The sequence below is a fragment of the Canis aureus genome, chromosome 3 (genome assembly GCF_053574225.1).
Source record: "Canis aureus isolate CA01 chromosome 3, VMU_Caureus_v.1.0, whole genome shotgun sequence".
NCBI classification, from domain to species: Eukaryota; Metazoa; Chordata; class Mammalia; order Carnivora; family Canidae; genus Canis; species Canis aureus.
Genome location: NC_135613.1, coordinates 21,233,968 through 21,247,708, shown reverse-complemented (window position 1 = coordinate 21,247,708; position 13,741 = coordinate 21,233,968). Strand labels below are relative to the sequence as shown.

Here is a 13,741-nt window from a genome sequence, read left to right as displayed (position 1 = left end):
CAGAGTCTGCTTAAGGGTTTCTCTCCCTCCCCCTCTACTCCCCCCACCCACTACTGCTTGCTGTCTAAATAAATCTTTCTTTTAAAAAGATTTATTCATGAGAGACACAGAGAGAGGCAGAGACATAGGCAGAAGGAGAAGTAGGCTCCCTACGGGAAGCCCGATGTGGGACTCCATCCCAGGACCCCAGGCATCCCAATTAATAAATTTTTAAAAAAGAACTGATGCAGATAGGAAGAGAAAGAAAAAGGAAATTTATGGAAAACTTTGAGTGAATCAACAACTTTCAGTACTCTAAGAAGTTAAATTACTTAAAATTAAGTATTGAACATTTTGTGAATATATACGGTTCCATTTCAAAAGATACAAAAGCTTGAAAGGGACGCCTGGGTGGCTCAGTGGTTGAGCGTCTACCTTGGCTCAGGTCGTGATCCTGGAGACCCGGGATAGAGTCCCACGTCAGGCTCTCTGCATGGAGCCTGCTTCTCCCTCTGCCTATGTCTCTGCCCCTCTCTCTCACTCATGAATAAATAAATAAAATCTTAAAAAAAAAAAAAAGATTAAATATCTTGTCTAGGATTTTCTCTTAAGAAACAAATATCCAAACAATGTAAAGTTTTGGTTTTGTAACATAGTATACATTATAGGCCTTTCCTCCTAAAGAATTTCAATAACCATAAACTGAGCCAGACATCAATACTCGACAAAAGCTGTCAGCGTGTTCCTCTTTTCCTACCTAGTGAAACACGCGCACACACAGATAATCCTAACCCTTTTCCATAATCACTTGTCACTATTACTGAACCCTGATAAAATGAATGAATCCTGCTACTATAATTCAAGTGGATCATTCTGGATTTGCAGACAAGCCAATATGAAAACTTTTAATGTTTTGGTAAACTCTTGCCTCCGGTTCCATCTACCATTGTATTATCTTAAAGTTCAATAAGCATTGTAATTACTGAGGTCAAAAGAATTTAAAGTGAGCAGGGTGATGCCAAAGGAGAAAAGACAAGGTACATCCTGAGCTTGAAGTCTGAAGACAGATCTGTGCTGCAGTCATCACTGCTGGTTCTCTATTTTACCTTCTTTTAGGGCAAATAATCAGAAGCTGATTGTAACAACAGACTTCTCCTCCAGAGACCTTCTTTCCAATTCATTACTGTCAGTGTAATTTACCACTCAGACCCACTGAGACAGCAACCTCAGGAGGATGGCCTCCTCAATCCACCCTTCTCATAACAATATAACGGGAAAGGCACGGTAAGCCAGAATGACTCCATATCACATGAAAGGTACAAAACTGATACTGCTGTCTTCACTTTTGAAACAGCTTACGCATTAAGTGGCTGAGTTAAAATTCAACTTTCTTATGAAATCTGCCAGTGTATAAAAAAACCTGAGTTGGTTAACAGTCTTTCTTGTATTTCAAGACATACTCATGTTGCTAACATATACTGCCACAAATCATTCCACTGAAATGATTTACAAACTCAGTGGAACTTTTAAGTCAATATAAGGTAAGAGTATTTTATGCATCAAATTTTGTTTTCCTAAAATTAGGATATAGAGGTTGTATTACCATTTAAAATGTATGAAAATACAAGGTACAGAACTTTCCTTAATACTTAAGGCCCAAGAACTGGCGTGTAATTGACATTCTGATGCTGTTGACTTGCTCTTCCAGCATCTTCCTCAACTATCCACAACATCCTGTGTTTTTGTTTTCCTTGTTATATTACTTTGAAAGAACACGTGCTAGCTTGGTTACCTAGTCAAGTGGAAGACAGCAAAGTGACCAAAATGTACCACTGTCCACTGGCTGTAGATCAACATATGCTCTATAGGTGGAGGGTTCTCAATTAGTTCTAGAAGTAGAGACACTAGAAATACTAACAAGAACATATACACACTGAGTCAGATATGGACTGAACTCCCCACCCACAGGCATGGATTCCTACAAACAGGTGCTGTGTCTTTTCAGCTTACGGTATGCTACACTATCACTACCACTGCTACTTTGGACATTCTGAAAAGGAAATGCAAAAGATTTAAAAAGTCATCTCCCAAGAAAGAGGGAAGTATAAATATGATTTATAAGCTACCAAAAAGTGATCAATCACAAGGTATATATTTCTTTACATTTAAAATAAATATGGATACGGGAATTCATTTTTCTGAGCAGATCCAACTCGTAATAATTTTGTTGCTCTCTCCAGGAATAAATGTTAGGTATGTAACTACAGTGCAAAATCATATATCAAATAGGTTTTGACTAAAATCCATCCATAATAAATGGTATGAGCAGGTACTTTAATTTCCTCAGATTTTCTCAGAGCTGTCAAAGACCTGTTTACTTCATCTCTTTCCACTGGAATTTTAATTCATTTTATTTGGGCTTTTAGCTCAGTCCTTCTCCTTGCCCACCATTGATTAATATTCCTTTAAAACAAAATACATTGATGCAAGATATTAAAAGAAAAACATAAAATACAAAACAGCTCTATTTGTAATTCAAAAGCATTTGATACAATTTAAGTTTGGGATATGACAAATGTTTCTCAGTAAAAACCCAGGAAAAGTTAAACGTTCACAAGGATGCAAACGCTGTATTGTGAAGATCACATGGGCCAAAAGAGCATAGGCACCAATGACCCCCAGGCTATTTGTGTTCATCACACTTACTCTTGAATGTGGCCACATCTAATCTTTTGCAACCACTTTCAAACATAAGCTACTAAGATTTTGAAATTTCTTTTTCTTACCTCCTGGTCCAGCTGTTCCTACTACAAAGTGGCAAATACTTCCTCTCAGGCTAACAATAACTACTCATTGAAACCCAGACCCCTCTGCACGCCCAGGTAGGCTTCTGTGTAGGTGCCCATCTCCTGCAGGGCTGTGGAAGGCACACAGTGCGTTGGGATAAGTGCTCTTCCCTTCCAATCCCTTAAATCAGAGTTCACACTTAAGAAGAAACAGCCAAGGGAACGAAATGTTGACAATCTACACCAGGAAGGTGAAAGCAGAACCTGCTAAAGTAACGGATAAACAGTTACAAGTAATCACAAGATGGCTGTATTTCTGTTCAAAATGCCTTATATGGTGTTCTCATCTTTATTTATAGCTGGTCTGTCCCCCAAATTTGTATTTCACTGGTGGTTATACAAAAATTAGCTGGCATTTATGAAGCACAGACTTAATGATAGGGCAAAGAATCCAGAAATATGGACGTCCAAATTAAACGAACCTGGGCTTCAAAAAAAAAAAAAAAAGGGATCAACTGTGGATACTGACATTATTCTAAAAATTCAAAAAAGAATAAACTTGATGACTAAACTGCTCCCTTCTGCCTCTTTCCCCAAAGTTAATAAATGTAATAATAAACATAAAAATTACTCTTCTAGTAGAACCAGTTAGATCCTAAGGCTAATTCTACGATAACAAATGTCAATCAACAGATCTTTTAATGGAACTAGAATCTCACACAGTTAAATGCAGTTTAAAACAAGTGGGCCTATGCTTACAAGCATGCTCATTCAAGGGAAGTTTGTAGTGAATCTTATTTATAACAAACTGAATACTATTCATCACTTTTATAAATTAAACCTCTATGTAGGAGAATATGACAAAGAGGAAAAATCCCAAGCAGTACTACTTCACCTAAGCTGTGTGTGATCCCAAAAGTCATTTAGCCAGGGCCTCTGGTGCGTGGTTTTACAGGAAGCAACACTCAAAACTGTCAGCAGTTACGTTCCATATTCCTAAGGTTCCATAAAAAGGCTCAAAAGAATGAAGTATTTTTTAAAAACTACACTTTTGCTCGGATAATTAAAACATCTTCTTAACTGGACCAATCAAACTAGGATTAAGGAAATCAACCTGCTGGAAGCACCATCTCAATTCAAAAATACTTGAGACTATGCCTGGTGGTGCTCTCCCCCAATACAATTAACTGAGAGCCCTCCAGAGCAGTTTACCTGCACGTTAACAGATTTCAGCAGGTTAGATTTTAACAAACATACAAGATAGCAGACTAGGCGTCAAACCACATTTAAAGTTACAGGACTAAAAATATTTCAAAACATTTAAAATGAATTTTTTCTTATTTTAAATGAATACTGAGAAAATTTCCCAGAAATCGGAGGTTTTTTTCTTTTGTGAAATAATTTTTAGGAACAAAAGTAGAACACCTTCATAACTTTGACTTTAGAAGGCAAATTTTTAAAAGCATCCCACTAATGCATTTCTCATATTGAGGTTAAAATATTGGCCCAGGTTGTTGCAGTTTTTCTTCTCCTGTCAAGGGCTGACCTTGGTGTTCTACAACTGAGTAATAAAATCCATTAACTCAATCCAAAATAGACAATAATAAGAAAAAAGCCCGAATGCTTTCTTACATCTAAGAAATACAGAAAAGAAACAGTGCAAAAGGAGTCTAAATCAAGGATTACATAGCAAATGTACACGAAGGTGTTAACACAGGACAAGTACATTCAGTCACCTGCTGGAGCAAAATTACTGGATCAAAAGCACTCTGTCAACAGAGAAGGACTGATGGTAATAGACATGGACTGTTCACCTAACATAAAGGTAGGAACTGCACCCAACCCCACCCCACCCCGACCCACACTATACTTAGACATCCTTTTCCTTCTAGACAGATAGCATTTAAGATACAGACATTCTTGAGAAATTCCTATGAACACACCGACTGCTGCTTTGGGTAACAATCTAGCACAAATTATCAGCCCAGACAGCCTCAGATCTGCGCCCATCTTCACTTCCGACCTGTATCTTTTGAACTATACCTGCAATCTTTATGGCTACAGGATCCTCTGAAACTGGAACAAGCCCTTCTTTGACTTCAATCTGCTTTTCAGAGACCAGGGGAGATGTGGCAGGAGGGGAATACTTAGTTTCCACAGAAGCCACAGGTGAAGAGGAAGAGGGCTTAGAATCATGAAAAAGGCTGGCCCATGACTTAGGCTGGCTGGTGGGAGCAGTGCCCGCCACAGAGGCCGGGGTGTCGGCAGCAGGGGAAGTGCTCTCGGCCTTAGCTGGGTCCGAGTCCGTGCTCTCCACAGTGTGCAACTCGACTCCGTTGGCAGCTGAGCCCTCACCGGAGGATTCAAGTATTTGTCCGTTAGCAACTCCAAGGTTTTCAGTAGTATGAGTTCCCATGTAAGGCTGAGCCACAGCTGTCCTCAACAGGCTGTCCCTGCCAGCCTCCGTAGAGAGGCAGGACTGTTCCAAGTCAGCCCCGTGGCAGCCCTCAGGCTGCCCTGCAGTCCTGGTATCACCATCGAGGGCTCCAGGGAAAGGCCCACCAGGCACAGCGTCACTGACGAAGTCCGTGGAATCCTGAGGGCTGCTACAAGTCCTGGGCGTCCCCGATGGGGGCACCTCACCCACTAACTCTGCATCCTCTGAGCCTACGATGTTTGGGACTGCCGAATTGGCGTGGCCATTGACCAGGGCTTCCGTGGGAATACTACCCTCACCACCATCTTTCAAGTAACTGTAATATCCTGGGGGACGTTTTTTCTTCTTTTTACGCTCCCTTTGTCCAAGACCACCCGAAACACCATCACTTTCTAAAACTTCAACCTCCGCGCTAGAACTGCCATCCAGGGCAAGGGCAGAGCCTGGGTACTGGCAGTCAACTGAGCTGTAGGTAGCTTCTTTATCTAGGTCATCAGGGGGTTTTTTGGAAGTTGTGCAACTGAGAATAAATTCAGGGGCCTGAGGATTCAATGTGCTTGAAATACTGTAGTTGGGAGTTCTCGGCAAAGTGTCATTGGGTTCAATTACTTCATTAACACCAAATTCAATTCTCTGATATTCTTGTCCTGTTTAGAAAAAAAAATGATCAGTCAATATGCCATTAGTTACAAACACAGCTACACAAACTATAAAAGTCTCAATAATTATTTTCTTTCTGAAACTAAATCCTTAAAGTCTTCTAATTAACACAGCTAGGACAGTTCATTTCTGTGGCAAATAATTTGCCAAAAATAAACAGTAACTATAAAACCATATTTAATTTTAGAGCTAGAAAACCAGAAGACTGTATTCATTTTTCGCTCTTAGAGTGGCTAAGGGAGACTTTCAAGAGGTCAAAACGTAAATGAAATAATAAAAAGCACGTCATATTCTGCCTAAAAACACCCCTCAATGAAATCTGATTTTATTGGCTTATTTTCTGACTGAAACTAGGGTATATGTATTTTGGACAATTTAAAAAGAAAATCATTACTAATACCTTAGGCATTTAAAGTTATTACTCTATTTATGGCTTCTCTAACTAGTGATTGAGTCATGCAGAAAGTATGCACTACACCAAGAATTCCCCTCTCTATAAAGGTGTTCTTCAGAGGCACTCTCTGGAACCCTCCATCTCCTGATCTTCTCCACTGACAACCCTCCCTAAAGTCTGAAGAGGGCCTGACGTAAGTGCATGTCAATGTACATTAATGAGTTCACAGTGGGTCAATTCCATGGGTAGTGGAAATACTTTCAAAAATACCAAGACAATTAGGACTGCAACCTCTGAAAATTCTCTTTGGAATACTTCGGTACTGGCTACTGCCAACTGGCTATTGGGAGTACAGACAATCTACACATTCCACCCGTTACAAAATGTACATTTTTTTCCTGGTTCACATTTCTAAAATTTGATTAAGTTATAGAATCAGCTGCATCTTTCAAGAGACGTCAAGCATCAGTGTCATCTGATATCTGATGAAACAGTTAAAATTCTGAAGCAAAGGACACATGCCTTTTCATTATCTGTAATGCATAACTGAAGATCTCCCTGAGTCTAGCACAAGAGGCTGACTTCTTTTAATGGCAAATACTTAAGAGAAAAAAAAAATTCATACTACCAAAAGAACTGTGCTCTATTACAAATAACTGAGTGTTTTTCACTTTGGAAGTCTTTTAAAAAGCAGCCCCCTAGAGGGGACCATTATGTGCAAGGTAGCTGCGGAAGGGATGCCATCAGTCTCCCAATTCTTCATCTGTTTTGTGATCATACGCGGGTGTGTGTGTGTGTGTGTGTGTGTGTGCAATAGGACACCTTCCCAACTACAAGAAGTTCCTGAAAAAGGAATACTAATGATGGCTATATCTAAAAGCACATTTTCATATAAAATCACCAATATGACTATTTGAATCCTTTGGCCTCTGAGCACTGTTTTTTTTTTCTTCTTATTTTGAAAAGAGTCACCAAAGAGAAATTAATTTCTCTATCATTATACCTAAAAGTAAACTGTCCATTGTGCTTTCAGGCATCACCTATCCCACGATGCTTCGAGGGTGCAATGCTGCTACATGGACTACGTGGACGTACTTGAGGAAATGAGTAACACTCCACATGGGGAGGCGACCTTCTGGAGACTATGGTGTGCATTGTGAAATCAAAACAGACATTAGTATGCGTTGTGGCATGCAGCTTGTACAAGATTTTAATTATTTCAATAGACACAGTGCCTTCCACATCTCAATCCTTAATCTTATCGTATCACAGAATATTGTAGAACGTGATAGGACATGGTTCCATTTCAATATGCTACAGTTATTACCAAAATATTTACCCTGTATAGGGTGTGACTGTACCACTTAAAGGCAGAGTATCCTACCCAGAACAGTTCTTCTCCACAACACGTTTCATGGACACACGCGTGCACTGCACTGCACGGCAGAGGAGTCAGCACGAAGCCCAATCTGTGTGGGCTGAAGGAGTGGTGAAAGCCTGCAACCCTGGGCTTTAAACAACACAGTCGATGTACGGGGTAAATGGGGACTCCGTGCTCAGGCCACGCAGACAGTGGGTGGTTGGGGGAAGGAAAACCCGCTCAAATAAAATAACACCATCCTTACACATCATTCTGCCAAGTGTGCTCCTTGCGGTGCCCAGAGTGCTGCATGGGCCCCATAGTTTGCAATGCTTAGGGGCCCCCAAAGACTGTGATGCCCACCACTGCCTAAGAACTGCTGCTTCAGTGGCTTCCTCAGCTGATTTCTTCAATTAATAGATACCTAGCTATATAGTAAAGTGCTTATTACCACAGAGATTAGTAAGGCAAAGTCCCTGCCTCAGGCAGTGACATTCGCTGGTAGAAAAACACCTTGGACTAAAGCTGACAGTGCAGAGGAAGGGCAAGATAAGGCCTCAACAGCTTTACAGAAAGAATGTTTCTAGATACAGGAAGGAATGACCAAGCTCAATCAGAAGCTACGGAGAAGTCAGAAGTGGCAGGATAGCTGGGTGGAGGGGTGGGAAGAGTAGAGGCTATTTCCAGCTGTAGGATCAGACTAAAAAAAAGCAGAGGTATAAAAGGCACATGGGGGAATCCCTGGGTGGCACAGCGGTTTAGCGCCTGCCTTTGGCCCAGGGCGCGATCCTGGAGACCCGGGATCGAATCCCACGTCAGGCTCCCGGTGCATGGAGCCTGCTTCTCCCTCTGCCTGTGTCTCTGCCTTTCTCTCTCTCTCTCTGTGACTATCATAAATAAATAAAAATTAAAAAAAAAAAAAAGAAAATAAATAAATAAATAAATAAATAAATAGGCACATGGTGATAAGGAGACCCTGCAAAGAGTTTGCTGTAGCTGCATATGCTGGGAGGTAGAACAAATCATCCTAAATCATTCATCCAGAAACATACTGAAAGTCTACACCATTCCAGATACTACAGTGCATAGCTGCTGAGCACACAGAAATGGATGATTATGATCCCCGAGACCCACAGCCTAACTCAGTCTAAAGAAGGAGGCAGATTCATTACTGGACAGTGGGACAGGCATCATAAAACAAATAAATGTCATAAAAGAAATAATGTCTATCTCATGTCACAAGAGAACAGAAAAGACCCCAGAGGAACAGGGGCCGTTAAGCTGGCCTGTCACTAACAGCATGAGCAGGTGACAAGATCCCATGCGGTGTTTTTGTCAAATTAAAAGATAGACTTGAGAGAAGAGACAATGGAGAAAAGGAGCCAAGAAGCAGGAACTGAGCAGGGAGGACAGCCTGGAAGCAGGGGTGTGGTGTGAGGGAGAAGAGCTGGTGGAGCCTCCTGTCTACAGCCTGGGCCCCCCGGGGGGCCATGTGCTGATCAGGAAAGGAGTAACACAGAAGGGAAAAGAACGAAACACTTGAAAGCACTGAGCAGACATCTGCAGCATACTTACTATGTGCATAGTGCGTGGAGACAGAAATCTGACAGATTCAGCAAACAGCCACTCCGGAGGCTGGGCAGGGCATGTCCCCCCAGCTCCACCTCACTCTCATCCTGAGCCGCGACTAGAACAGCTCTTTCCCTCAGTCTCCCGGATCACAGTTTCTTACAAAACTGCTAAAAATGTTAGAAACTAGTGCTCTGATTTTACTGTACATAAAAAATCTAGACAGGCTCTTCAAGGTTTATATTTAAATTATAATGAAAACCCCATTCACAGGTCTGACCATGCTAAAGAAACAGGGAACTAGACCCCTGGCTCTCAGAGCAAAGGCTCCGTGTTCACTTCTCCAAGGCCAGCAAGGGCCTTCGGGGAGTCAAACGGTACACTAGTCCACACAGACTGGACCTACACACTGGGAGCCCACAGCAACCGAACCATCTGCTATTACTCCAGCACACAGAATCACCACCTCTCAAGAAGAACTGTCTCCAGTAATTAGCTCTGTATCTGTGACAGAGACCAAAAAAGGAACAGACTAGGAGGTGCAAAGGTCATCTGAATTCCCAAAAGCGTTAAGTGACAAACAGGGATGTAAATGTAACCCACAGAACAGATCTGAGCCATCAGTGAGCCATGCAAAGAGTACATTCTTAGATAATCACCAGATCTGGCCCATCAGCCTCTACAACCAGACGGAAGGCCACCTAAGAACTTTTACAAAAAGCTCTGGCTATAAAGAACATATGTGGGTCACTGAGAATGATCAAGGAAAAACAGAAACAACTATTTCCTTACCTAAACCTTGAACTGCCACTCAGAAGCACAGACTATACTTTACCTCACTAATGAAAATGGTTCAGAGATGAAATATGTTATAGTTTACAACAAACACATCAAGCTGTAAGGGAATGTTTATTTGAAAGTATGAACCTACAGGAAAACATGATTTCCAAATAGCCTGCCCACCCAGCACAGAGGGCCAGAATGCACGTCAGGGAGATAAAGGAGAGAACCAACGTACCATCAGGTAGCTCATCTGTAGCTTGTGTGCCACACAGCACTGCTCCATTGTATGGGGGAAGCTGCAAAGGGAATTAGAAAACAAATTTTAATTCAACGAAATGTTAAAACCCAACATATTTTTTTCATTAAAACTCTTTATCCATTCAACTTCTTCTCATAACATTTTTTCTTTACCAAATAACATACACTGAGACAGTAAAATTAAATCACCTTCATTTAAGAAAAAAAAAATACTGTAGGAATGGTCTTAAATATTGTCATTAAGATCCAGAAATGAGGCAAAAAATATATAAAAATGGATTCCAATGGACATGAAAGTCGACTACAATAAAATGCCATGACAAACCCTTCATTTCATAGGATGTTAGAGATTACCCACAGATACCACAGCCACTTGTCCTGGGCCACTAGCAAAGATGACTGCTAGTGACCATGTGGCTTTCATGCTCGCCATCCCTGCATGTCCACACAGCCAGGGCAGGTCAGGCCCAGACCCCCAGGCAGAGTCCAGAGAGCCCACAGAGAAGTCTGGGAACCACGGCTCCCTTTTTAACACAGTGTCTTAAGTAACTCAATTAATGACTGGAAACCACATTTCTTGTTTGGAAGACAGCAAAATGGCAAGTATCTGACCTCTTTGTAAAAAAATTCCAAATATTTCTTCTTTTTAGCCATCCCATAATAATAAAGAATTTGAAATGTTTCAAACGGATACATTCAGGATGAGAAAGTTAGGACGGAAGGACTAAGGTAAGTGTACTTAGAGAACAAAAGAACAAGGAATGACACCCTAACACAACAACTCTCCAAGTGCACCCCCCCCCCTTCCCCGGGATGCCCAGGGTTCCTGAATGGGCCCCAGAGAGTCTCCTGCCTGCCCCTGCCTGAGAACTGCTGTGCAAGGGTCCTCCTCAGCAGATTTCTCCAATTAACTCTGAGCACGTGGATTCAGTGATTGTGGTAACCAAGCTGTCTCCACCAGGGAGTGAATGAACCTAAGGAAACAAAGGAACTGAATTGAACAGAACGCAGGCAGGGCCTGAGAGCTGCATGTAAGTCCACTGGGGGGCGCCCGGTGTTCAAACGGCCGACACAAGAGAAGAACCAGTTCGGGGACTACCAAGGATGACACTTGGCCTTGGACCTGCAGCACAAAGGGCAGACACTTGCACGCAGTGCTCCAGCATTTACCGCTGGCACGGATACACGGAGCAAGAAAGGTGCATCTAACAAGCAAGCAGGTTCATGTTCCCCTGCAGTCACAAAAGTTTAGCAAACTCCCAGATGCAGAATGCCTCCCCTTGTTCCAACAGTGACACAAGGGTGCCCCCTGCTGATGGAAACATATACAATTGTGAGGGACTAAGTGCTTGTTTATTTAATCATGCTACATTCACACAAAAATATATTAAGTGGTAGATGCCAGACCTGAAAACAGACTCCAGGGTAATACTGAAATTTTCTTTTTAAGATTTTCTTTATTCGGGGGAACTCTGGGTGGCTCCTGCCTTCGGCCCAGGGTGTGATCCTGAAGTCCCAGGACTGAATCCCGCATCGGGCTCCCTGCATGGAGCCTGCTTCTCTCTCTGCCTGTGTCTCTTGCGGATCACTTGCAGCTTGATCGCAGGACCCAGGATCATGACCTGAGGTGAAGGCAGACGCTTCACTGACTGAGCCACTCAGGCATCCCTTGACATTTTGCTAATGTTTACAACACTTATTCTAAGTTACTAAGCTGGTAAGAGTCCAACTGTGGCAATTGGTGCTGGAATGAGTTCAGGCACAGAAGAGGGGTATGTGTGTGTGTATGTATCTTTTTTACACTATAGGCATATGGTCCCTTTAATTCAACACACCTCTACCATTTATAAGATGCCCTCTAATCTGTGGCAAATGTGTGTTTATCCCAAACAGAATGAAATTTTAAGAATTCCTCAAAGTTCCCTCTTTAACTATATAGCTACTATATAATATATTTATACAAAAGTATAAAATCAAAGCAAAAATAAAATCTCACACATATATGCAAAGTGAGCAATGTAAAAAAACTGAAATCTATTTACATCAGATACAAAGTCAAATCAACTGTCTGAAAACACTATCATCTTGTGAAGTCAGTACTAGGGCAGTGATTAGGAAGGTAATGTTTCAAACAAATACTGTATGATATCTCCCTCATCTTTGGAATCTAAAAAAAAACACCCCACAAAACACAAAAACTCAAATCAAGAAAACAAAAGAATCGCATGGCACTAGTAAAGGCTGAAGCAGGTGATGGGAGAGCCACTGTGTCAGGGCTTACACTTGCATCCAGGAGATAAACCATCCTGGGAGTCTAATACATGGTACAGGGATTACAGACAACAAACCTTATTATAAACTTTAAGCCTGTTTAAGAAGCCAGATTTTAATTGTTCCCACCACTAAAAGAAATGGTAATTATGTGACACAATACAGCTAAGCTACAATAGCAAGCTTGCAATAGAAATGTATCAAATCAACATGGCCTATATCTTAAACTTGCCCAATTTAATATGTCAGTTAGATTTCATAAAATAAAATGTTTTAAAATCTTTTTGGGACTACCAACTATTTATTCTGCTGTCTTAAAGACCCTCATGAACCTTAAATCTCTCCTCTGAAATCCCACAGATACATCAAACCACTGAGAATAATGGGCACCTGCTGCTGAACTATGCTCTCCTGCGCTTGTCATGGTTCAGTAGCACATTCAAGTGTGTATGTGTTGCCTCAAACGTTGAAATGCTGGAAGTCTGAAGAACAAAGAGCATGCTGTTCATTTCTGAATACTAATGATGTGATTATGACTAGGGTTCAAATCATGCTTATTCAATAAATTATATTTTTTCCAGTTAGAGAAACTCATTTTTAAAAAAAAAATTTTAAAGATTTTATTTATTTGACAGAGAGAGAGAGAGAGAGAGCGTGCACGAGCGTGTGCGCAGGGGGAAGGGGAGAGGCAGAGAGAGAAGCAAGCTCCTGGCTGAGCAAGGAGCCTGATGTAGGGCTCCATCCCAGGACCCTGAGATCATGACACGAGCTGAAGGCAGACACCTAACTGACTGAGCCACCCAGGCGCCCTGAGAAATTCATTTTTAAATCATGATGGCTTATAAATTAGAGCACAGCTTTAGAAAAGACATGTTACCTTTAAATTTATACTAATATTTAGGATCCCATTACAGAAGTCAGTTGTTTGTGTCTTCAGATTCTATTAAGCTGATACCCACCCTATCTGGCCAATGAGTGGCAAGCTTTCAAACAGGCAACCTAAAACAGAGTCCAAAACTCAGCTGAAAGGATCAGTGCTTTAGCAGAAAGGTAGAATGTTTTTACATTTTAACACCTTCTGTTTCTCAAATTTTGTTTTATCGGTTCTTGGCCCCAAGTAGACAGCAATGTTTTATCAAGTTCCTAACAGCCAAAGAAGTATATGAAAACCAGGGCGGGGTTTTAGTTCCCTCCAAAGGCACAGCGCAGGAGCAGTGCTGATAGGGGCTGCAGTGGTTCTCAGC

General features: G+C 41.5%; 1 protein-coding gene across 3 annotated transcripts in view; it reads right to left on the bottom strand.

Annotated features, from left to right (window-relative positions):
* The window catches only part of USP10 (ubiquitin specific peptidase 10), a 72,659-nt gene that overhangs the window by 20,887 nt on the left and 38,031 nt on the right, over positions 1–13,741 (bottom strand). For 2 of the 3 annotated variants that reach the window (XM_077891046.1, XM_077891047.1), the window contains 2 exons: positions 10,204–10,264; positions 4,809–5,849 (listed from right to left, as the gene is read on the bottom strand). In XM_077891046.1, coding sequence (XP_077747172.1) covers positions 4,809–5,849; positions 10,204–10,264 — 1,102 coding nt within the window. Of the gene's footprint in view, positions 1–4,808; positions 5,850–10,203; positions 10,265–11,633; positions 11,821–13,741 lie in introns of those variants that run through there. The other variant, XM_077891045.1, reaches the window with a different exon arrangement.